This window comes from Ciona intestinalis, chromosome 8 (assembly GCF_000224145.3).
Source record: "Ciona intestinalis chromosome 8, KH, whole genome shotgun sequence".
Lineage (NCBI taxonomy): Eukaryota > Metazoa > Chordata > Ascidiacea > Phlebobranchia > Cionidae > Ciona > Ciona intestinalis.
In genome coordinates this window covers 5,078,270-5,100,866 of record NC_020173.2, presented here as the reverse complement: position 1 = coordinate 5,100,866, position 22,597 = coordinate 5,078,270, and the positions used below count along the sequence as shown (strand labels likewise).

Sequence of the window (22,597 nt, the reverse complement as noted above, 5' to 3'; positions counted from 1 at the left end):
CACCTATGTCTGCAGATGGCTGTTAAAGTACTAAATTGAATCCAAGGACATCCGCCACGCAAAAAGATTAAACCGTTAAGTTAAAGCTTTAATGTGTTTAATACAGACCAATGTATGTGTTATTTGTTTTATTTTAATACAGTCGTTGTATAACCGTATTTGCAAAGGCGCTAGCCATATACTCATAGCAAGCTGTTTTAAGTATAAAACTAACGTATGTTCACTTTTCGTTTAAGTTTTAATAAACAGTCTCCACCGTAAACGTGGACTATTCAGTTTGCTTCCTCTTGGATTGCTGATAATGAACGCGTCAAACCGTATTATGACGTCAATAATCGACGCATCAAATAATAATATGACGCAAATAATCAACGTGTGAATCGCTACTATGTCGTAACAAAGCATTATGCGTGGACGCGTGGTTGAGAAAAAAAACATTACGGAAAATAATCATTGTTACGCCAATCGACGGCTTAACAACCAAGTGCGTTGGAATATATAGTTCTTTAGCTATTTGCGGGCTTAAAACGACTAGTTCTTTTTAATTTTAAACGGGTTTTATTAATAAAATGCAGTTATACGCAGCAGGTGCTGCACCGTTTGCATAATATCCACAGTAGGCCGGCCTCGTCTGCACCATATAAAACGGCGCCCATGCTGCTATCCTTTTTTTTAAATTAAAAGCTTTGCTCTGTATAAAAGTTAGATTATATGAATAATACCTTGTTACATTGTGTACGTGGTATGCTGTTATAAACTTTGCTGACTATCAAAAACTTGTTACTCATGTATTAGCACAGTTGTAACAAGGCAATAGTTTATTACAAAGGTTTTAACATAATTTTGTCTTTTTTTATTGCCTCAGTGCCCTAGCTTAATGGCCTTATGTATATTTACATAGCCTAACTATGTTGATATAACTGCTGTTGATATAACTGTATTGGAATTAATATTATCCATGCAATGGTAGCCTCTCATCTACTGTACTATCTTATAAACTTATTTATTTAGAACTTCAAAGTGCAAGCAGCCTATGATTTCCGCCGCCAAGAACCAGGAGAACTTGAGTTTTGCCAGGGTGACATCATCACAGTTACCGAGTGGATGGATAAGAACTGGTGGCGAGGATCTGTGAACAATTGCACGGGAATTTTCCCTTCGAACCACGTCATTGTACCGCCGCATATCGCCCAGAAAATGAGTAATGAGCCCTGCCAAGTCCCATATTAAACCACAGAACATAAATACTGGCCCTCCAATAGACACAGCATCTTCACTTCGCGGTCTTACTTGCTAAAAAAATTCACTCTAAACTGCTTATTATTCTTAGCAAAAAGCACCAAGTTTGTATAATATGAAGCGCACGCTCCTTTTCTTGTAATCAAACTGCGAGTCTGTACCCCTTATAGAAACTCACAGTTTAACTTATGCTTCGTATCATTCCATGCATAATAAATGGTGGTATACAGGGAGCTGATAGCAACCCCTAACTAAATTTGCGATGCCAAATTTAAACCAATGAAGAAATTGTCACACAATTAACATCTTGACCAGTTTTTTAAACTTTGTATAATTTAACCAGCACAAAGATACTGAATCTTGCTTAACCTGGCTGTTCAATCAATTAGTGTATGTAGCCTATTTTGCTAAATATTCTGCAGACCTTAATGAAATTGTGTTGAAGTCTAGTTTTAACTCTTGCATGATTTCGAATACGATGTAACATATGCCCTTTTTTTCGCTTTTAGTTTTCTTTCAAATAACTCGATTTGTGTTGAAACCAAATATCTTAACCCCAATCAATTTTCAGTTATAAAAAAATTTCAAAACTTTGTCTTTCAAATCCTATGGGACATTTTTATATCCCCCCAAAAAACAAGGCAAATTTTTACATTTTCAGTTTTAAGGTAATTTCAAAGACAAATACTCTCACTGCGTAGTTTTGGGTTGATGCAGTTTGTATATAACTTGGTGTGTGTTCGTTTTAAATTATCCTCTGTGCACTAACATTATTAAATTTTCTCGTCCGTTGGTGGAAGCCATCTTGTTTTTATAAGTTTGAGGTACAGCCCCCAGGGATAAAACATCCTGTCTTTCTGGGAAAACGGATGTTAACTTATTGAGGTATCCGCTATAAAGCTTTTTGTTTGTTGGTCTTTAAGAAAATCGGTCGGTCTGGTTTATAACACGGTTGGCATAAAAAACGTTAGCCGCGTGAACGTGTTTTGTTTTGCGTAATAGTTCAGTCCAAAAGTTTTACATTACGTATTGTACTGTGGGGCAAGATAAGACATCGTTATCACGTAAATACAGTATTTTCTGACTGTGTGTTTTACATTAACAACGATCTTTTAAAGACGCGAAAGCGATGCTACGGACCTACGGTTATATAATTTTGTCAATATTAATAAAAACTTTTACCGTAATACATCAAAAAATGTTTGATTTGCACAAACTTTTAAACGGTCGCAGCAACGTAATAAAAGGATAATGAAGAAATTGTAAAATACTTAAAATAAAAAGAACTGTTTCCGCCCGGGCTCGAACCGGGGACCTTTCGCGTGTTAGGCGAACGTGATAACCACTACACTACGGAAACCGTTAGCTAACGGCCGCGAGTACAGTAGTAAATTCAGCTTCGCCGTAGACATCGTTTGTTCGTTACATACATTTTGGGCGGCGTTGACACACATATAGCAAAAAACACTTGTGCACTGCGCTGAAAGCCCTATACGACATATGCCCAACATAGAGTTTGGCCCAAGCCCACCGCTATGGTTAAAAAAGAAAGATACAGATTTGGGAACCAACCGTATTTTGTAAATGCGATCCGCCAGATAGTGATACCCGACACCATTTGCTCCGGGCATCCTGGTTAAGACACTGCCCCTAACTGACGACAACTTCTAGCTATTTCTATGAGCATCAGATAAAAGTATCACAGCCGGCTGCCTTGTAACATTACTAACTTGGTTCACATTAAATCAGGTAAACAAGCTTCACACACTAACATTATACATCCTATTTGCAGAAAACAGGTAAACGATTACACCTTGCTTACGTTCTGGCACCACAAGATACAACGGGCCAGTCTAAATAAGACTCTCTGCTTTAGGCGCTAATTTAAAACAGTAACAAACCGTAACCTATGTGATCTGAAAAAAAAACACCTTTAAAAGGAAATACCCGCGAGGGTGGTTATGGGTTGAATTAAGTCAGCTAAGTGTGGTCAATAGATTATAGGTCTATGAAAGTCGCAAGGACAAGGTTTTATAATTCTTTGAATGTTTTTTGTTTACTACCAAAATGTTCGAGAAAATAGAATGAAAAAGTGTCCCATCTTCCCCCATCCTACTATATATATAGTATAGAATAGGGGAAGATGGTGCACCTTTTTGTTCTATCTTCTCGTCCCGCTTGGTATAAACAAAGAACAACCAAAAATTTAACCGTATCCTTACGACTTCCATACCGCTGTTAATTGTTTAAAACACAATCCAGATATCTTGATTATATCTGCTAAAGGTGTCCTGTCTTCTTACAATCAAAACGGAACAAGCGGCTAACGTCCATTCCACAAACCCCTCAGTGAACAAATGAAACAAAACAGCCGAACCTCAAATTCTCGCGCATGTTTCGAAGGTTTCAAAATGAGCAATGAGAGAAGTCACGCATTTTGGTGAACAATTTTCAAAAAGTGACAGAAATCGTAATTTTGTGAAGCGGAATCCAAGTTGGAATGTAAGGCCCGTGCGAGTGGGAGAAAATGACGAGCTATGATTGGACGGAGGCTCCAGAAGGAGCAGCGTTTTTTCTCAGGAGTGGGAGAAATATGCTGGAAAATGTAGACGGGGTCGAAAAAATGAGAAAACACTACCAGCTGGGATACTACGCTCATGCGAACACGGTGTTGGAATATTGGTCTGCATTCGATGCTAACAGCTGGTATCACATCAGAAGACTGCATCATTTTATTCATTCTATTAAGTAAAACGTTTCAGATGACCAGGCAAACTTGGGCAAACGTATTGTTCCAATACGCGTTTACGAAATAAATAAGATATATGCTCTGCCAAAGCGGTATATACTGATGATTTAACAAATTATAAAATGTTCGTTGCGGACAAAATAATGTCCGTGACCAGTCTGTTCTATGTCTTTCACAAACATATTTTGTCTGTCAGTACATCCTTTTGTTTGTCGTGGACATTCCATACCAATCACACATGTTGAAATAGAATGTATTTAAAGATTGTACTATCGGCACTTTATAATAATGTAACATAATTTTTCGCTGTACCAGAACTCGTATTAGGACTTGCACGGCTTAATATTTGAAACACGCATATCACCACAGGTAGGATCAACCAGGTATCAACATAAAGCAGGGGTGGGAATATTTTAACTGTAGAACACAACGTTTGAGATAGTACTGTGGGGTAAGATGGGACATTTTTACCACATAATTTCCAAATAACCTGATCGTGTTTTAAACAATTAACAACGGTCTATGGAAGTCGTGAGGATATAATTCTTTAAACGTTCTTTGTTTACTACCAAATGGGACGAGAAATAGAATTAAAAGTTGTCCCATCTTCTCCCACCCCATACTATATATGCCGCTAACTCCAAGCAAGAGGCCTCTTGACTTCCTTCATATTTTTGCTGCACAAAAGTATTATGCAGCAGTTCGTTGGCGGCTACAAGAGGTTTCAGAAGCTTACTAAGTTGCATAGCGGGTTATTCCTTATGGAAACTTAAATACAATAAATTGAACAAGATTAGCAAATTCTGCACGATGCAGGACAACGCTCTCTGACGACCTTCTTCCAAAAACTTCGTTCAGAAGTACAAAGTTGTCTACGTGACCAATAGAAACAACTCATCTTGAAAGCCTGGTTGTCTACGCATCGTCCTATAACAAATCACATGCAATGTTAATATTGATATAGTACTGTGAGGTAAGATGAGACACCTACAGCACATAATATTTAAATATCTTTATCGTGGGTTAAACAATTAACTACAGTCATTAGGAGTCGTGAGGACACGGATTTGTAATTCTTCTTTGTTTACTACCAAATGGGACAAAAAATAAAATAAAAAGACAACAGAGTTTCTTACTCGATGTTGGTACATTGCACACCCCGCATGACCGAGGGCAGTTTCTTTGCAACCAGGATCCAAAGTTACCTCGACATGCGCTACCTACGCTCCAAACGTCGCATCTTAAAAATCGGTTGAGACATGGTGCTAAAAAAAGTTGAAACATAAAAAAATGAACATGTTAATTTAGAACAACCAGCTCCGGACCTAGGAACACATATAATAAGCTTGGCATCAATAGTAAGGGTGGGGAAGATGGGACACGTTTCATTATTTTCTGGTGCCATTTCATAGTAAACAAAAGACATTCAAAGAATTATAAAGCCACATCCTCACGACTTCCATAGGCCGTTGTTATTTGTTTAAAACACCATCAGGATATTTGGATATTAAGTGCTAAAGATTTCCCGTCTTCCGCCACCATACTATATGTATAGTATAAAAACATGCCATTTTTTTACGCACTAACTTTTTTCGTAATCCAAAGAAACAACAATAAAACATTATAAACACCTTGACACGATCGCATTTGACATGATATGCTTTCGGTTGTATTTCCTTCACATATATTTTCCAGTAAACATGTTCGTCGTCTTTGTTTCACACCCTGCCCACACGTTACACTGCAAGCTCCATAAGCACTCCATGCGGTAAATCCTATCACATAAATAAAGAAATCAATGAATAAATGATTGAATTAAATTTATTTATCGCGTGCCATGACAGTTGTTATAACACGAGTATTCTGTTCCACAAATCTCGTTCCCGCTTACGAAGTACCACGTATATGTAACTAAGTAGGTAATTGCAAATTACGCCAAGTATAAAAATAAAAGTTTGCTATACGAAAGAAGTCTAGATTTCGATAGTTTAGAGAACGTGTAATAACTGATTTAGCAACAGGCTATGTACGTCTGTAGTTATACTTGCCTGCTTCGCTTATTACAGGAGCAGATGTAGTCGTCCTCAGGTTAACAAAGGCGCACGGTACTCGGGTGTAAGACCACGTGGAGTCAGTCAAATCTCGAAGTACGTAAACACTGCGTATACAACATGGAGTATAAAATATTTAGCTTTGCCGTGCACTTTGTTGGACCGTGAAAATACGGTCGAATATTACTGTAACACTTTTTGTCCATTATTGAGAGGGTACTGGTAAAAGGAGATTAAAAAGACACGCCTTACGCGTCTTCCCCCATCCTACTATGTATTATTCAGTCATCTTTCTAATACATTAGATGAGTAATTTAAAATAACAATAATCTGTTCATGGATTATGAATACAAATTGTTGTAAAGTTTAACGTATACAGTCGATATGAATTATTGCTTACAAGAAATTAATCCCTTCTTGGCACCTCCCTAGCCACGTATACGTCACTTGAGCTTTCTTTGTTACGTCATCAAGACTGCTGACAGCCGAACCGTTACTTGCGCAAGTTATCACAGTGTGACCAGAAGGTAGGTTAATAGATGACCAATTGCCCACTAAAGGCGCTGAAGAGTCGTGACCGAGGCGAGCCTGGACCATTACTTTGGAAAAGAGATTGCCGACCACTTGTACTGTAAATATAAATACTCGTTTAAAACAAAGCATAATATAATATTAAAAAATAATGATGTTTTATATGGCTAATGATAATGTTACTTAAAATCTTAAAAATATGGTTAACCCAATTTTTCAATGAGCAAAAATATGGTTAATCCATTTTTTTCCCAGTGTGTTTAATCTTTTTTCCCGGAAGTTTAGTTTATGGAACGTTTTATGATTTTTCTCTAATGCAAAAACTGTTTCCGCCCGGGCTCGAACCGGGGACCTTTCGCGTGTTAGGCGAACGTGATAACCACTACACTACGGAAACCGTTGATTACCATCAGTCGAAGTGAGCACTCAGTGCCGCAATGTAAAACCCATGACACATAACGTTTTCTTCAACACCAACAACTGTTTTGGCCCGATATATAATAAAGCGCGGTGGAATATTAATTTTGTTAAGATGTTTTCGCTTAAAAAATCTTGCTATAGTAGAGTGGGAGAAGATGGGACATATTTAGCACATAATATCCAAATATCCTGATTGCGTATTAAACAATTAACAACAGTCTATAGGAGTCGCGTGGATAAAGTTCTATATTTCTTTAAATGCTCCATGTTTACTATACCCAATGGGACGAGAAAATAGATTGAAAGGGTACCCTATCTTCCCCACCCTACTATAAGAAATAAAATGTTATTACTCAGTTGGATTTACCGTTTCCACGTAAAAATGATTTATTAATAAATATAATTTTTTAATTAATTAAAAAAACAACCGTTTAGTTGATCAAAATCAACTGTTTCCGCCCGGGCTCGAACCGGGGACCTTTCGCGTGTTAGGCGAACGTGATAACCACTACACTACGGAAACCGTTGATTACCATCAGTCGAAGTGAGCACTCAGTGAGCCACCCACGACACAAAATCATGATCGAACGACAAACATGGTTAGCTCGCCACTTGACGACGATAAGCAGTTAACAAACCACAGTCAGTTTATTCTAGATCTAGAAATTCAAAATGAAAACCAAAGTGCGTCACAATTCGGTTGATTTAACCCAGTGGAACCGAAATTTAAACAAACAGAACAAGAAAGTCTAGGCCTCCAGCGCTGTGCATGTCAACGGTAGGCACAGCAAAATTCAAACTAAATTTACCGCTACGCGCGTGGTAAACTTAGCTGGAGGCAAACATCAACCACAATTATTCTCCCTATAAAAACTTAACGGGATTCTGACAAGGCTTCGGCCAAGGCCGCATGCCTGTACCGTTATAGATGCATTGATTAAACCGCGGCAAGGATACTGATCTCTTGGTTACTACATTTTTCAACGCCTTACGTGCGATATTAATCACTTAAACATTACGCTGTTATAGCCACCTATGACCCGAAGTAACAATTATATTTCTAGACGAAGCGCCCTTTGGATGTAGTTATATGGTTGGGAGTAGTGGTTAAAACACCAGGACTTAAACGAGTAGTGTTATAACGCTAAGATTTAAAAGTGAGTTAGCCAGTCAAATGGTTATTAAACAACGTATATAGCGTCAGACATCTGGGCGCAAAATAAAAAATAGAAAATTGTGTTGTAATAGTAGAGTGTGGGAAGTAGGGACACCATTTCATTCTATTTTTTTACCCTGCATTTGGTAGTAAACAAAGAACATTCAAAGAATTATAAAACCGCATCCTCATGACTCCCATAGGCCGTTGTTAGTTGTTTAAAACACAATCAGGACATTTGGATATTATGTGCTAAAAGTGTTCCATAGAACCAATATTAACCAACAAAAATATGTATTTTTTGCCCTTGTTATGTTTAATGTTGTAAAAAACACGAGCCAATGTACCTTGTTGCGATCCGCCGTCTCTTGCTGGAAAAATTCGAACTCTAAACGGAAGGTCGTCGTTTCTTGACGCAATACTTGTGGTTGGTGTTTCAAAATAACTTGACTGCCTGCCCATAGGATGACAACGGTCGAATACAGTAACTGCAGACACCTCCATAATTGTAGCCGCGTACGTGCTCGAAACAAGCGCCAAAACTGCCATTAGTGCAAACGATAAAATCTTCATATTCTTTCGTGCAAAATTTTAAATTTATAATCTTATGTCTGTTGAATAAAACAGTAACAAATCGTAAACTGTGAAGTTTTAATCTTACACGAACGTATAACGCTAGCCACTAATCCCATCTTTGCGAAGAGATACAGGATTAAACTGAGCTACCCGTCATCAAGTTAAGTGTATACGAAACACCTGTTACTCGAGGTAACAGTTAACATGATATTCCATTAACTTAGCAGCTAGTGTTATATATTTTCATACATTCGTCCTTCAGCTCGAAACTCAACTTTGAGAGCAAGTACCCTGAAACAGACAAGTTATATCCAAAACCGTTGTTTTTACGACACACGCTGACTCACCATAAAATGCAGGCAAATGCGGTCAAGGCGGTTAGGCTCCCGATATCAAACCAGTTTAAAACAGATTTAAGTGGATCGAACAGTGCTGTCATTTTCTTGGAACGGCGCAATCACGGATTTGGCCTCAAATTGCTAATCTCTAACAAAAACGTGAAACTGGTTCGGCTACCGTTACTGCTTAGCGGTTATTTCGCAGTTTCCTAAAAAAACGGATGACGAAGCTATAATCTTAAGGTAAACAAAACCCTCGACGGGGTGAACTTGTACCTAGCACGATGCCACTTAAGCCATTTAATCTGGAACTTATCCCAGCTCGCAGTTTAATTTTGCCTCTAACATCAAAGTAATTTATACCATCATGCTCTGTTGCAGGCGTGAGTTACAACAGCTGGTACGCACTGTCGGCTTTTAGTCCTGAAGCGAAGTTCGAAGCAGGCACGCGCTGTTTATAACTTGGATTCGATCCAGACATTACGTTACCAGACGTTCCTTTCTCTTCTACAACATACATATACCACAACACAGATATACACCACAACATAACACCTACACCTTACACTTCTCATAACCTCTTATACGGTCATAGCAATTATTAATATTTCTCAATAACTCTAACCTACATCGGATGACACGAAATCATATTAACATGGAACATTCACCAGTTAAAGTCCTGACACATTGCCAAATACCAAAGTGTTCAACTCAGCGTCGCGAATAAAAAAACAGTAACTCATGCTACCGGCGATATGAGCACTTCGACGCCGCACGTCTGCAATTTTGGCTTCAGCCGCAAAAAAACTTCTTTCCCAAACTCTAACCAGACTTGGCAAAGCGACCGAGAAAAATTCCGCGTGTCATTCTGCCCACCGATTCCATGATAACCTATGTCCCACATTACAGAATATACGACCTACTTAGTTTAGCATATAACGAATGTGAATTCTTGCCTCGAACCAACAGCTTACGAAGCGGGATTGGAAGAAACCGCAGAAATCCGTCTTAACGTGATTATAGAAGCCTAATTCCCACCTGAGTCATCTTATACTGAATTAGAAGAGTTAATTACATGTAACTGTATCCTTTTTTTAGAGGATCAGAGTCTCGATCGCCCAAATTGTTATATGAAAGTGCGGAAATAGGCGATTCCTAATTTTACACAGGTCATGTACGTAACTTGTACTATCCAAATATTGAACCTTTTTTTAAACAAAAATAAACGAGACAATCAAATTATGCCAGCGTTCACACACCGGCGCTTAATAAATGCTTTGCCGGTTCACACACCGGCGCTTAATAAATGCTTTGCCGGTTCACACACCGGCGCTTAATAAATGCTTTGTGTATATATACAACTCAATATACTTAAGCAATCATTGCAAATACTGGGTGTGGATTCTCACGGTAAAAAATTACAGGCTCTGGCATTTGAAGTTGTTACGTCTGAATTTACTCCTCGATAATATGCGCGGTACCTCCGGGCATTTGTCGTTCACGTGTGTTGGCTTTGCCTTGGTTAGTTGTATCTATCGGTCTTAAATTTAGGTCTACCTTCTTTTTACGTCGACATATACAATTTGGGACATCATTGAATGTGCTGTTAAAAAGTACTGGTAAAAAACGTTTGATTTTAGAATTGGATTTACTTTAAGTTTAAAAGTAAATGCGAGTTGCGTAGTTTTCGGTAGCCTGAAGCCCTAAAAGCCCTTAAATTTGTAAGCAAATCGCGTATATTATAACATTACATCCAAAACTGATATTTTTGTGTTAGATACCGCGCGGATGGAGTGTTTTTCTCCAAAGTTCTTACGTAATTGTATTTTTGGATTACGCACTTAAATGCTTTATCAGTAACAGTCACGTTTCCACGAGTAAGAATTTTTAAATTGCGGGAACTCATTGAAAAGTGATGATCCGCCCATCATAAGAGTTATTTTAGGAGTGGTCCAGTTTTTCTCATCGGATTTGCCAGCTGTATATGCGAGGCAAATTGGTGCGTAAACAGAATAAGACACATAGCCAACAGTGCCTAACTTAAGCCTGCATGACCGTTGGTATTAATTACATACTGTGACCCGGGTAGCCTAACATGCCACTAACGTGATTGATGGCATTATGACCTGTATATAGTTTAAATCAAATCAATTCGATTCATTGCTGCAGGGAATAAAATATGTCACATTAATATTGTTTCGACTTGAATTATTCTTAAGTTTAATTTAAACATTGTAATCAACAACTGCAAAGGTGGTAGTATAATATATTAGGGTGGGGAAAGATGGGACACCAGGATATTTAAACATTATGTGCCTAGATTGTCCCGTCTTTCCCCACGCACCTATAATTGTAAGTGAATACTCTGCAAAGGCATCAGTATAATATAAAGTTTATAAACGGTTATGGAAAACCCTATGTTATATAACAGTGCTTAAATAAGTCAACGTTATATAACAGTGTGGTTCTTTACCCGCAACTGTATATACTCAGTTAACAAATGTACTTTTATCGGTTTTGCGGCGACAAGCATGTTCTTATTGGCTATTATAACGCTACAACATGTTTGAACAAGACTGTTACAACACAAGTTGCGGTATATGTATAGATCGTGTGTTACTAGTTTAACATATTTACAACAAGTGGCGCTGTCGGAAAAGTTTCAGAAATCGCGACCCCTTTAAAAAAATAAAATAAAAATTATTAAAAAATGTGAAGACCCTCTCATTTTTTCTGGCTGCGCCACTGTTAAGTATAGTCTAAATCAAGTTTCGCTATCCAGACTCGATTCGGAAGACAATGACGCTGAACTGGAAGCTCGACTCTGTTTTTCTGGTTCAATATCAACGGAGGGTAAAATAATGGAGTTGTTTTCAGATTTGACGACTTTTGTTGGTTTTACATTATCCTCGGGTTCGGACTCGGAATCCGACGAAGATTGTTCCGAATCCGATTCCTATTTTAAAAAAATTTTTACTATATTATAAATGCCAGTGTATGCTTTAAAAAATATGAAAGAGATATTATAGCAATTGTTTGTTTTTGTAATCATGAAGTGGCGACATTTTGTTTGCCATGCTGTCGGACATCATGATGCATCAGGGAATATCTTTACATAATATATAAATATCTTTCTTTTCTTATTTAACCTTTTGCGTTGCTTTTGACCCTTTCCTTGCAGGTATTGGAGCAAGTGTACTTCTGCTATCAACTGACTTTGTGGGAGACGTAGTTTTTGTTCTACTTCGCTCTCTACTGCGATATATCGGCGGTAACTTCCTTGGTCTTCGAAGAGGATTGTGAATTTTCCACTGTGGAGATTTTAATAAACCTTATCTGCATATATAGTAGGGTGGGGAAAGACGGGACACATTTCATTCTATTTTCTTGTCCCATTTAATAGTAAACAGAGAACTTTCAAAAATTAAAAAAAAACGTATCCTCACGACTCTCATATATAGATTGTTGTTCATTGTTTAAAATACGATAGGTATATTCGGATATTATGTAATAAAGGTGTCCCATCATTCTCCATAGTACTATACGCACCATTTGCGGATGTTTAACATGATTATTGGTTTGGACTGTCCCACCCTTCGTTATTTACTTCAAGATGGATAAGCAGTTATACTAAATCGTCAAAGCTTTCTAATGCAAAGGTAACAATAGAATTTTTTCGCGACCTTATGTTTTGGGGTAATGGACCAACTCGTCTGGCCTAAATCCTAGGACGCGCACATGGCGTCCAGTAACGCTACAGGACCTCACCTATACAGAATAGATAAAATTGATTAAATTTCACCCCCTCTTACCCACGGGTCTTCCCACAAAACCTCGTTCAGTTTTGTTTCACCAGGGATCCGATGTTTATCCCAACATTCCTTATAATCTTTATACAGCTTCAACGTGTCCATGTGGTCGCCACCGGAACGTATTTCTGGCAATGAATAATTAATGAGCTCATTTTCTTGTTCGTGACCATTTTGTGGGTAAATTGACGTCAATACATGATTGTAAGATTACTCAAAAACGAGATAAAATTTTATACCAAACTTAGTAACTATTTTATTGTAAAAACATTTTCCAGTTTTTGTCGAATTTTTTTGTAAACTCTTAAAAAATACAATAAAAGTAACTTACTATAATAATACGCCCATCCGCTAGCAGTTGTCATCTTTATTTATGAAAATATTCAGTAGCCTATTCCTTATTTCACAGTTATATCCTATAAACTTATGCCCACATGTCTGTAAAAAGCATGGAAAATATAGACTATATACTCGACTGTGCTTAGCTCTTATTTTAATGTATATAAAGCTGTTTTAAATCGTAAAAACTTTAACTATACCTCTCTCGCTTTCTGTACTAAATCTGCTGAGGCACAGAAGCGGTAATTGCCTTATATCGACAGAGATGTCGATGAAAATTTCCCTCCCCGTGCAGACGGGTACATCAACACGAACTAATAGCCTCCGCTTCCAATGTTAGTACACAGAGGCCAAACAAACACACGTACACGTCGCTAAGGGATGCGTGTAAATGCGCCTAATAACACGACAGGGCAAATAAAAAGCGCCTGATATAGCAAAGCAAATGCGAATTTATTTGCGCAGGTTGCTTTAAGAGCTAAGTTTTTAATTTCACGACCAATATGCTTTCTTTATTTTCATTTGCGTACGTGTTGTCTTAAATGTCCGCCATAGGAAAATATTATCAAAAAGCATTGAAAACAAATAGAACTTGTTCTAACATCTCTCAAATCAACTGAACTGACTTACGCATATGCTGGCTTTATTATTTTACTTACTTTCTCTGTGTACCAAAAACCACAAAAGCCCAACCAGTAATAAGCGGGAACAACACGTCATACGAAGGGATATATAAAAAAATCGCCCGTCTTCATTTTCATTGTTATGAACCGCTCTATATGACGTCATAAAGAGGTTATAATGAACACCTGCGGTGACAAAACGCTGACTGGCCACTGGTCATCGATTTTACTTCAAAATCGGATTTAAATTTTATGCGTAAATGATTTGTGGAAATTTGAATGGATTTTCTCACCATTCATACAGAGGTTTTTATACACTACATCATAAACGTTTTGATAGTGGTTTGACAAAGCGTTTTTACGATTTATTCTAAAATAGTACTGTGGGGTAAGGTGAGACACCTTTAGCACATGATATCCAAATATCTTGATCATGTTTTAAACAAGTAACAGCGATCTATGAGAGTCGTGAGGGTAGGCATTTGTAATTCTTTGAACGTTCTTTGTTTACTACCAAATGGGACAAAAAGAATAAAAATGTGTTCCGTCTTGCCCCATCCTACTATGTTACCACATTTCTTTCGATTAGACTATAGAACAAAACTCGTGAAATAAAATCCCATATGTTTACACAACAAGCTTGTCCAGGTACGATTACATCTTGGAAACAAATCTTTCAGATTATTTCGAAGTCGCTAATGTATCAGGTTGAGTTGTAGTCTACGTTTATACAACTTTAATAAAAATGTATTTTTTCATAAATGTATTAGGTTACTATAGTAGCATGAAACAAATTGATACAACCCAGTGGTACCTTATGATTTGTCAAAAATCTAAATTTTCAATCTACATTAAAAAAAAACACAACTGAATCATCCACTAAGTTACGTATGTGATAACTCGTAAGCGGGCACGAGCGGTATGAAACAGAAAACCCGTGTAATGACTGTCGTTGCGGCCACGCGAAGATAAAACTAAAGTAAATTCTTTTATATCTCTCTTTGTGTGCAATAAGCAAAAAAATGTCATTTGTATAGAGTTATACAGGGCGATATTACAAGAAAAAATATTCGTTTTGTGAAAAAGGTGTAATAATTAACTGACTGTATAATTATAACTTGATTGTTTAACGTTCTAGTTTGAAGTAGCAGACACGTCACGTTGCCAAGTAACTGTCACGTGCCAGCATCCCCGCCACAATACTGACTATTGTTACGAATTTCTTTTGTTGTAAAGCGCTTCTGTGGCACTCGAAACAAGCATAGTGAATATCAGACCGGTATTCGGCAGAAGGACGGACACTTGAAATTCGAGAGTGTTTTTATGATTTTTACCACACTGTGATAACGTAAAAGATAAGTTTCAAGAGTGTTTTGTAATGTAGGCCTCGTAATAAGTCTAGGAAATTGTGGACGATATTATTAGCTTAATACAGAAAAGCTAGTAAACGACAGAAATAAATATGAATTTGAAAACCTTTCATATATATGACAGGTATAGGGCTTGTTACGTCATAATTACCGGAAATTGTAATAATTATGCCATTTACTATATTTTACTTTATAAACAGAGAAACTGTGTAGCAAAAGCAGTAGTTTTACCCATAAACACGATATGGCTCCCAATTCAAACGCTTTACCTGGTATAAATGACGCGGAAGTGAGCCCTTTGAGGGAAAACGAACGACCTGTTTGGTCAAGAGGGGGTACACTGGTCAGAAGACCGCCAGTTCGACATTATATACCCAAACACCCGTTTTATTATTCAAGCACAGAAATGTTTGGTAAGTGAAATAAAAACATGTAAAAAAATGGTAAAATGATTTATGTAGATTTGTAAAACGTATTGGTGGGCTAAGTTGGGCTACATTTTGAATTGAAGGGCCGCTTTAAGCTATTTTGAATCATTCTATAGCGTAAAAATACTGCGCCATGAAACCAAAAATGCGTTTAAAATACATACCAACCAATAGGTTACATTGTACATTAGTATTAGCTTAGTGGCAGTGTAATAATTCCTCAGTTAGTTCTGTAAACATAACCCGTGACGTTTTGGTTTCGAGTTAAAACAGCCGCCTTTTGTGAAACTTTTTACTGCTTGTTCACAAAACAGAGACACAGAACAAGCCCAGGGCCACCTACGAAGCAGATACAAAGAAATTCGTGACGTCCGTGGCCGACAGTGACGCAAGAAGAGCGTTTTCAGCACCCGCGAGTCGAGTAACGCATTCATACCACAGTGTAAAATCTACTGGGTCGGGAAAATTAAACAGAGAAAAAACGGTAAGCGTAAACATGGTATTGTAAGAGTTTCGTAATCTCTGTAGAGTTAAATGAATTAAATTTGCTTGATGGTGCTGACAATCGTTACAAATAACACGGGCGTTTTGTTTCATACACCTCATGTCAGCTTAAGAATTACCACGTATGTAACTTTGTGGGTTAGTGGGTACCCAGTTGCTGGAAAAAGCAAATTAACTTTAAAACTTGGCTATTTAGCATCGTCGTGGCGGACATGACAGTGGAATTTGCTGTGCGGATCTAATTTTTACCTATAACAGCTAACATATAAGACACTTCGGGCTGATTTTTAAAGTGTTGCTATTTCAAACTTTGTCAAAAATCCATAAAACCATTTTCTTTAATTTTGACAATCTTGCTATTCCAGTCGCGCAGTTCATTACATTCAAACATTCCAACCCCGGGAGTTGTACCTTGGGTGAGCACGCCAGTTCCTGGCATGCGAACTATACAAGATTACGACTTCTACAGGCGGACAGCCCTTGACCACAAGAACACGAATATCTATCACATAAAGTCAGGTCTACTGCCAAAATTTATGGGATACGTTCCAGGTAAGGGTTGGGCATATAGGAAAAGCAATATAATAGGTTGGGGTAAGATGGGACACTTTTCATTCTTTTTTCTCGTCCCATTTGGTAGTAAACAAAGAACATTTAAAGAATTATAAATCCGTACCCTCACGACTCTTGTATAGACCGACGTTAAATGTTCAAAACACCATCAGGATATTATGTGCGGAAGGTGTCCCGTCCACCCCACCCTACTGTTTAAACTAAAATAATTAGCCCAAAGCCAAAGTATCTGTTTGATTTAAAACATTAAAAATTTAGAATAAAACTGCTTGATTATAGCAATGTCAGAAAACGTGACCCATATTCGGGAAAATATATACTTAACAAGTGTTTCTGTTAAGTATATTTAACCCTTTAACCTTACAACAACATCGATGATATATCCTATTTAATACACTGCTGTTTAACTGATTCTTTTGACCTTCTGTCTATGGTACCTACCGGTAGGGTTTGACCCTTAACCCGTAGTGAGCATGAATACGTTTCTTTCCTTGTGCTATCAGTTACTGAAACCTAGGTCTTCTCAGAAGCGGTCCAGGTCAGAACAATCAATGTTCTGTTACTTCTGCTATACCAGGCATAATGAAAATATTCTTTTAACGGCTCATCTGGCTCATTTCATCCAGATAAACAATGCCGTCTTTTGCTTTCCAGGATTAAAGTTCCGATACGGTTCAACGTTCGGGATGCTTACTTATAATGCAAAGGAGGTCGGCGTAGAACGAAGCGCAACGTGGGGAGGTGCGGTGTCGCTTTTCTGATGCTTTGACCCGAAAAACACGAGCTATTATGAAGCGACAATTGTTTTCGTGACGGACAATGCATATAGGCCTCATACGGTCGGTCGAGCGCGCGTTGATTGCTGACCATAGAGTCGCATCGTCATTTTGATCTGAAAATTTAACGCAACGCACGTACAGTGCTTATAAGTTGTATTAGAAAATAATTTAAATGTAGAAATTGCACATCGGAAAGGGGAAATACCGCACAAAATATGACCGTCCGCTTTACTTTTTCTTGAACTTGTTGAACGGTTTCTTCCCGCCTCCAAACGGTCGTTTAGATTTCATTTTCGCTGAGGTGTCCGTACTTTTTGAGGTGCTGGCGTCGTATTTTTCGTGCAAGAACTCATACAGCTGTTTAAAAAAATGGTGGTAAACAAAATTATTTACAAAAATTAATATATAACCGTATCCTCACGACTTTAAAATAGCGTTGTTGATTGATAATTAGTAAATGTGGGATATTGTATGCTAACGGTATTCATTTCACCCCCCAGTATTTTATCCTGAGCTTGGCTAATAGGCCGTAATCAATTGTAAACAACGATTTGACCCATTATGCACTTACATTTATTCTAACTTAATAACAAGACAATATGTTTTGCACAACCATAAGTAAACTCATTAAAAAACCTCATGCTCACTGTCATAATTTATCAGTTCAATTATGCAACTGTGAATTTTTGGCCAATAATCGACCATTTTAGCCTTTGTTGTTACCTTATTTAAATACTTAATCCAGTTATAAACATTTTCGTAACCTAAACGCAAAAATTAAAAAAAATTACAATTCTGTCAAAAAAAGCTTCTTACCAGTGTTTCCAGTCCAAATTTACTTATGTGTAAAATAATACAAGATTTCTATTGTCACCTGCCGTGCGTTGATCTTGCTCGACAGAAGTTCCTCCAGTTGTTCCTCAGAGAGCCGACAAAGATGACGAAGATCAGTCACATGATGAAGAATGCTACGACAGTTCTTGCTGTTTATTCCTGGAAGTTTGAGAAGAAAGTCCTGAGGAAAAAGAAAGGATTTTTGATGATGCAGAATTTAGTTTAGTAACAGGGCTTTTTAACTAAAGGTTCTCGCCCCCCTAAATGGCTATTGTGTAAAACATGTGTTCCTTGGGGGTGTGGGGATGCTGAGTTATTACAGTTAGTCTACTCTATATAATCTCAGGGGTGCTCGCACAACCCAATTGATGGGAAAACTGTGGACACAGTTTCATAAATAATAATTTAATATGAAACTCACATAAGGGGCGGTGTTGTATTTCTCATCTGATGATCCGTCAGGTTCTGATGCTCCAATGGCAGCAGCTTTCTCTGGGTCTGGTTGCTCTCTGGAAAAATGAATGAATGTAACTTGGCTTATCCTCCTGTGGTCGGAAAAATACAGTCTTTATAACACAAGTGTGCTGCTTCACACAACTCTTGCCCGCTTACAAGTTACCATATATATTACTTTCTGTTAAGTTATTTTTTTGTGGCGGTAGTAGTAGCGACGAGCCGTGGACCCATTAGCTTTGCGTCTGGGTTAGAGGCGGGCGTGCAAACCATTTTGCCACATTTTACAATTATAAAAAAGATTTTTATCCACCTTGTAAGTTTGAGGTCATGAAACAACTCAGCTGCTGTAGAAGGTGAGGAACACCAAGCTAGTCTTAACTTAGGAAAGTGAAGTAGAAGTAACGTCAACTTCTGGTTAAGTTCCTTCAATGTCAGTGTTGCCCCTGCAACTCCTCGTGCCTGGATATGGACAAAGGAATTGGTAAAATTTTTAAATTGTGCAACACTGGCATTGTCGCGGCCAGGGGTGTGTTTCGGACCCTGACTTTCCATTTTGCATGTGTTTTTTTTTAATTTACTATAAAAAGTAATGAGTATTTTTTCTGTTTTAGTATTTAGTTAATTTTCATTATACTTACTCTATCAATGAATGTGTAAAAAAGGGGGATTTAATGAAAAAAATGGGTTTTACACCCCTATTATTTACGACCACTCCACTAACAACTGTTAACTTTTTAAGTTGTGCAACACTGTTAACTTAAAAATTGTGCAACACTGTTGACTTACTTGGAAAGAGAAAGCTTTGTTTGCATCGAACTCAATAAGCAACATAGGTTGTGAATAATGCCGACTCATGGCGACACATTGTGTATAGAGACGACCACTGCCCAACGAACCAATCAGATCGCTTAAACTCTTCCGTTCAACGCAGATATTTGGCGTCAAAATGTAATCTCCAACCTAAAAATTCTCACACTTTTTAGGCCTTAAAATGTACTTGACGTTATATAATATAGCACTAGTAGGGTGGGGAAAGATAGGACACCTTTTCATTACTTATACAGTAGGGTTGGGGAAGACAGGACACCTTTTCATTCTATTTTCCCGTCCTATTTGGTAGTAAACAATGAGCATTTAAAAAATTATACAACGGTAATTTTGTCTTCTATTGCAATACCTCGCACTTTATTGCTACACCATAAGAGCAGTTTTAAACTAAAAAATTAATTTTTTTTTATAAAACATCTTAATTTTTCAACAAATCAAATTTACCTCAATCGTTATCGGTTCAATCTCTATCCCCCTCTTGTGGAGCAAAGATGGAAGCTCGCTACGGAACTCTCGCATGTCGACAACAATGGTTTGTTTCTTGTCTTCAACTAAACCACTGAAAATAAAATGATTTAAAACTCTGCGGTAAGTTATATTCCAGGGGTAATGGACCAAATATGGCTTAAATCCCAGTACATTAAAAAGGAGTCACCCACATAGAACAGAATAAGTTCTATTCTAAATACTAAGAATTTAAACTATATTTGCTTTAAAAATTAAATTTTAAAAGAGGAAAAAATAAAACAGTTAATATAGCGGATTACCTTCAACTTTGAAACACAAATAATTGTTGTAATCTGTCACAACTATTATGACACCAAACTAAAAGTTGAATAAACTTCAGGCTATTTTTTTAGGATATAAAACACTATATATAAGTAAAAAATATTCAAATATGACTTTTCTAATGCAGAGACTACTGATCCCATTTAGCTATATATATATCTCATATATTATACAATTTAGACTGGATTTTTGTCTGTTATTTATGTCATAGCACCAGATCCTAAATATCGGAATATCTATAACTTCTCACCCTTGTCCTCCAGCTTTACGAGAGTTTATTTCATACGCTGGTTTCACGTTTCTTTCAAACTGAGGATCGTCCTTGTTTTTCCCTTCTCTCTCTTTTGGGATTACCATTGTCTGCAGATAAATTAATATTGGGTAACAACCGGAAGTTTTTGAGAAAAAAATTGATATGAAATCCATTTATATTTAAAGTTTAATGAGGTTCAATTTTTTGAATGAAAAAAATTGAATAGGCCTAAAAATTATTTTGACATATTGGCCAGTTAAAAAATTAGTACTAGATGCTGCTTAAAACAAATTTTAATTATTGTAAATAAACTAACCGCTTTTTCTTGGATGAGAGAATGAAAAGCTTCTTTCTCTCTTCGTAAAGATGTTAAATAAACTTGTTCTTCCGCTGAGGATTGGAAAGTTAGGAAATATACACGAAGGGGAATTCCTGGCCGACATGCTTTGTACACCTCAAGCTGACGAACAAAGTGGATGCTAGAGTCGTATAAGATCACATATCTGGAGATTGAATGAATGTAAGCAGTGGGGAAGTGAAAAAAATGAAGGGGGGGGGGAGGGCTAAATTAAACTTTTTGTTTTTTTATTATATACTTTCATCTTTTATGATTGTTTTTAAATGGGTAAGTCGAACCCCCTGAAACCTTCCTCCTCCCCTTAATTATACCCACCTGGTGGGGCAACACATACAGTCGACGACACTATTTAGGGTGTACAGAAAATGATTTTTAGGGTAATTGGCCAATTCTGGCCCTTGACAAAGAACCACCTAGCCACCCGCAAATAATATATTCTTTGACCAATTTTACAAAATCGGTAACTTTGAGTTACTTGAAACAAAAGTTAAATTTAAACTTTTAGTTCTGACCTTGGTTGTATCTCTTCTAACGCTCGAGACAAGATGTAAGGATCAGGATTCCCGTGAAGAGCGTGAAGATGGGTTTCCGGGGAATCAAGGACTTTCATTCTCCGGTATCGGATCGCATCAATCTCTTCATTCTCTTCTAAAGTCTTCCTATCATCTTTGGAGTTAGGGAAGATGTCCTCACACGAGTCTGGAGGAGTTGGGATCTCACTCGACTTTTTCTTCTTTTTTAACAGATCATCTGTTTCATAAATAGACTTTAAAACTACTGTAATTCTTACCAAACTCCGATCCAGGCATAGGCGTCAAACCTGGGGTGGCAGGGAAGGCAGGTTTTTCTGCACTACATTAATTTGTAAACATTAAAAAGTAAAGTTTGACAAAATGTACTTATTATTCTATAGCTAACACAAAAAAAAACATGTTTCTTTTGTTTAAAACAGCAAAAATCATAAAAAGAAATTCAAACAAAACAAAGTTTTTACCAAGCAGATTTAGATTATACCAGTGGTTCATACCTTTGGTGTTTCCCTCATCAGTTGGGATAAGCAGAGACTTCTTAAACGCTTTGTTGTAAATCCTCAACAAAGCTGCTCGTGTTCCAAACTTGAGGAAATCTCGGATCATGTAGATTCCTCTCATCTCACTTACACATATCAGAACTTTACCCTCTCCAACTGGATAATAATAAGACAATTATGCCAATAAAAAGTTGCATATGCCTTTTATAGTATTCATCCGGCACCTAATGGGTTATTCAAGTTATCAGCCAAAGACAGCCATACATAAAAATAGAAAAAAATACATCCATAACTCGTAAGCTGGCATGAGGTGTATGAAACAGAACACCTGTGTTATAACGACTGTCGCTTTCCAGCCACATGAGGATGAATAAGTTACAGTATGTTTATTACTCTAGGTGTTAGGACTAAGTACAAATGGCCGTAGAAGGGTAGAAAATGGTATTATTATAAACTTATCGCATAGACAGGTTAATTCTATCACTTACGTTCTGTTTTCTCTGTTTGTTTATTAGCTTCACGAATTTCATCCAAAATTTCGAGGAGAATTTCCCACTTCGGACT

At 37.3% G+C, this 22,597-nt stretch overlaps 4 protein-coding genes and 3 non-coding genes across 7 annotated transcripts in view; 2 read left to right on the top strand and 5 right to left on the bottom strand.

Annotated features, from left to right (window-relative positions):
* Positions 1–2,038, top strand: part of LOC100183719 (protein enhancer of sevenless 2B) — a 9,589-nt gene extending 7,551 nt beyond the window's left edge. The window contains exon 5 of the mRNA XM_002131439.5: positions 1,012–2,038. Coding sequence (XP_002131475.1) covers positions 1,012–1,230 — 219 coding nt within the window. The 3' untranslated portion in view covers positions 1,231–2,038. The remainder of the gene's footprint in view (positions 1–1,011) is intronic.
* Positions 2,039–2,526: 488 nt separating this feature from the next.
* Positions 2,527–2,599, bottom strand: trnav-aac. The gene has a single exon. It is a non-coding gene; the product is annotated as a tRNA-Val (tRNA).
* A 1,626-nt stretch (positions 2,600–4,225) lies between these two features.
* On the bottom strand, positions 4,226–18,220 carry LOC101242818. Its single transcript, XM_004226301.4, has 7 exons — positions 18,209–18,220; positions 8,494–8,757; positions 6,440–6,668; positions 6,037–6,146; positions 5,620–5,763; positions 5,125–5,253; positions 4,226–4,915 (listed from the first exon to the last, which is right to left on the bottom strand). Exons 2-7 carry the CDS (start codon positions 8,717–8,719, stop codon positions 4,782–4,784), a joined length of 972 nt encoding a protein of 323 aa, XP_004226349.2. The 5' UTR covers positions 8,720–8,757; positions 18,209–18,220; the 3' UTR covers positions 4,226–4,781.
* On the bottom strand, positions 6,895–6,967 carry trnav-aac. The gene has a single exon. It is a non-coding gene; the product is annotated as a tRNA-Val (tRNA).
* Positions 7,441–7,513, bottom strand: trnav-aac. The gene has a single exon. It is a non-coding gene; the product is annotated as a tRNA-Val (tRNA).
* On the top strand, positions 15,091–18,194 carry LOC100186945. Its single transcript, XM_002131325.5, has 4 exons — positions 15,091–15,614; positions 15,944–16,113; positions 16,499–16,685; positions 17,361–18,194. Exons 1-4 carry the CDS (start codon positions 15,446–15,448, stop codon positions 17,465–17,467), a joined length of 633 nt encoding a protein of 210 aa, XP_002131361.1. The 5' UTR covers positions 15,091–15,445; the 3' UTR covers positions 17,468–18,194.
* LOC100176727 (DNA repair endonuclease XPF) overlaps positions 17,034–22,597 on the bottom strand; it is a 9,319-nt gene continuing 3,755 nt past the window's right edge. The window contains exons 7-17 of the mRNA XM_026835508.1: positions 22,522–22,595; positions 22,031–22,189; positions 21,516–21,753; positions 20,962–21,148; positions 20,643–20,752; positions 20,048–20,162; positions 19,562–19,735; positions 19,086–19,234; positions 18,741–18,828; positions 18,360–18,500; positions 17,034–17,842 (exon numbers count right to left, since the gene is read on the bottom strand). Coding sequence (XP_026691309.1) covers positions 17,714–17,842; positions 18,360–18,500; positions 18,741–18,828; positions 19,086–19,234; positions 19,562–19,735; positions 20,048–20,162; positions 20,643–20,752; positions 20,962–21,148; positions 21,516–21,753; positions 22,031–22,189; positions 22,522–22,595 — 1,564 coding nt within the window. The 3' untranslated portion in view covers positions 17,034–17,713. The remainder of the gene's footprint in view (positions 17,843–18,359; positions 18,501–18,740; positions 18,829–19,085; positions 19,235–19,561; positions 19,736–20,047; positions 20,163–20,642; positions 20,753–20,961; positions 21,149–21,515; positions 21,754–22,030; positions 22,190–22,521; positions 22,596–22,597) is intronic.

Coding starts and splice junctions, on each gene's coding strand:
- LOC101242818 (XM_004226301.4), bottom strand. CDS start 8,719: ATGAAGATTTTATCGTTTGCACTAATGGCAGTTTTGGCGCTTGTTTCG. Junction 6,669..8,493: donor AGACGGCGGATCGCAACAAG/GTACATTGGCTC, acceptor TTATATTTACAG/TACAAGTGGTCGGCAATCTC. Junction 4,916..5,124: donor GTGCAATGTACCAACATCGA/GTAAGAAACTCT, acceptor GATTTGTTATAG/GACGATGCGTAGACAACCAG.
- LOC100186945 (XM_002131325.5), top strand. CDS start 15,446: ATGGCTCCCAATTCAAACGCTTTACCTGGTATAAATGACGCGGAAGTG. Junction 16,114..16,498: donor AATTAAACAGAGAAAAAACG/GTAAGCGTAAAC, acceptor TTGCTATTCCAG/TCGCGCAGTTCATTACATTC. Junction 16,686..17,360: donor ATTTATGGGATACGTTCCAG/GTAAGGGTTGGG, acceptor TTTGCTTTCCAG/GATTAAAGTTCCGATACGGT.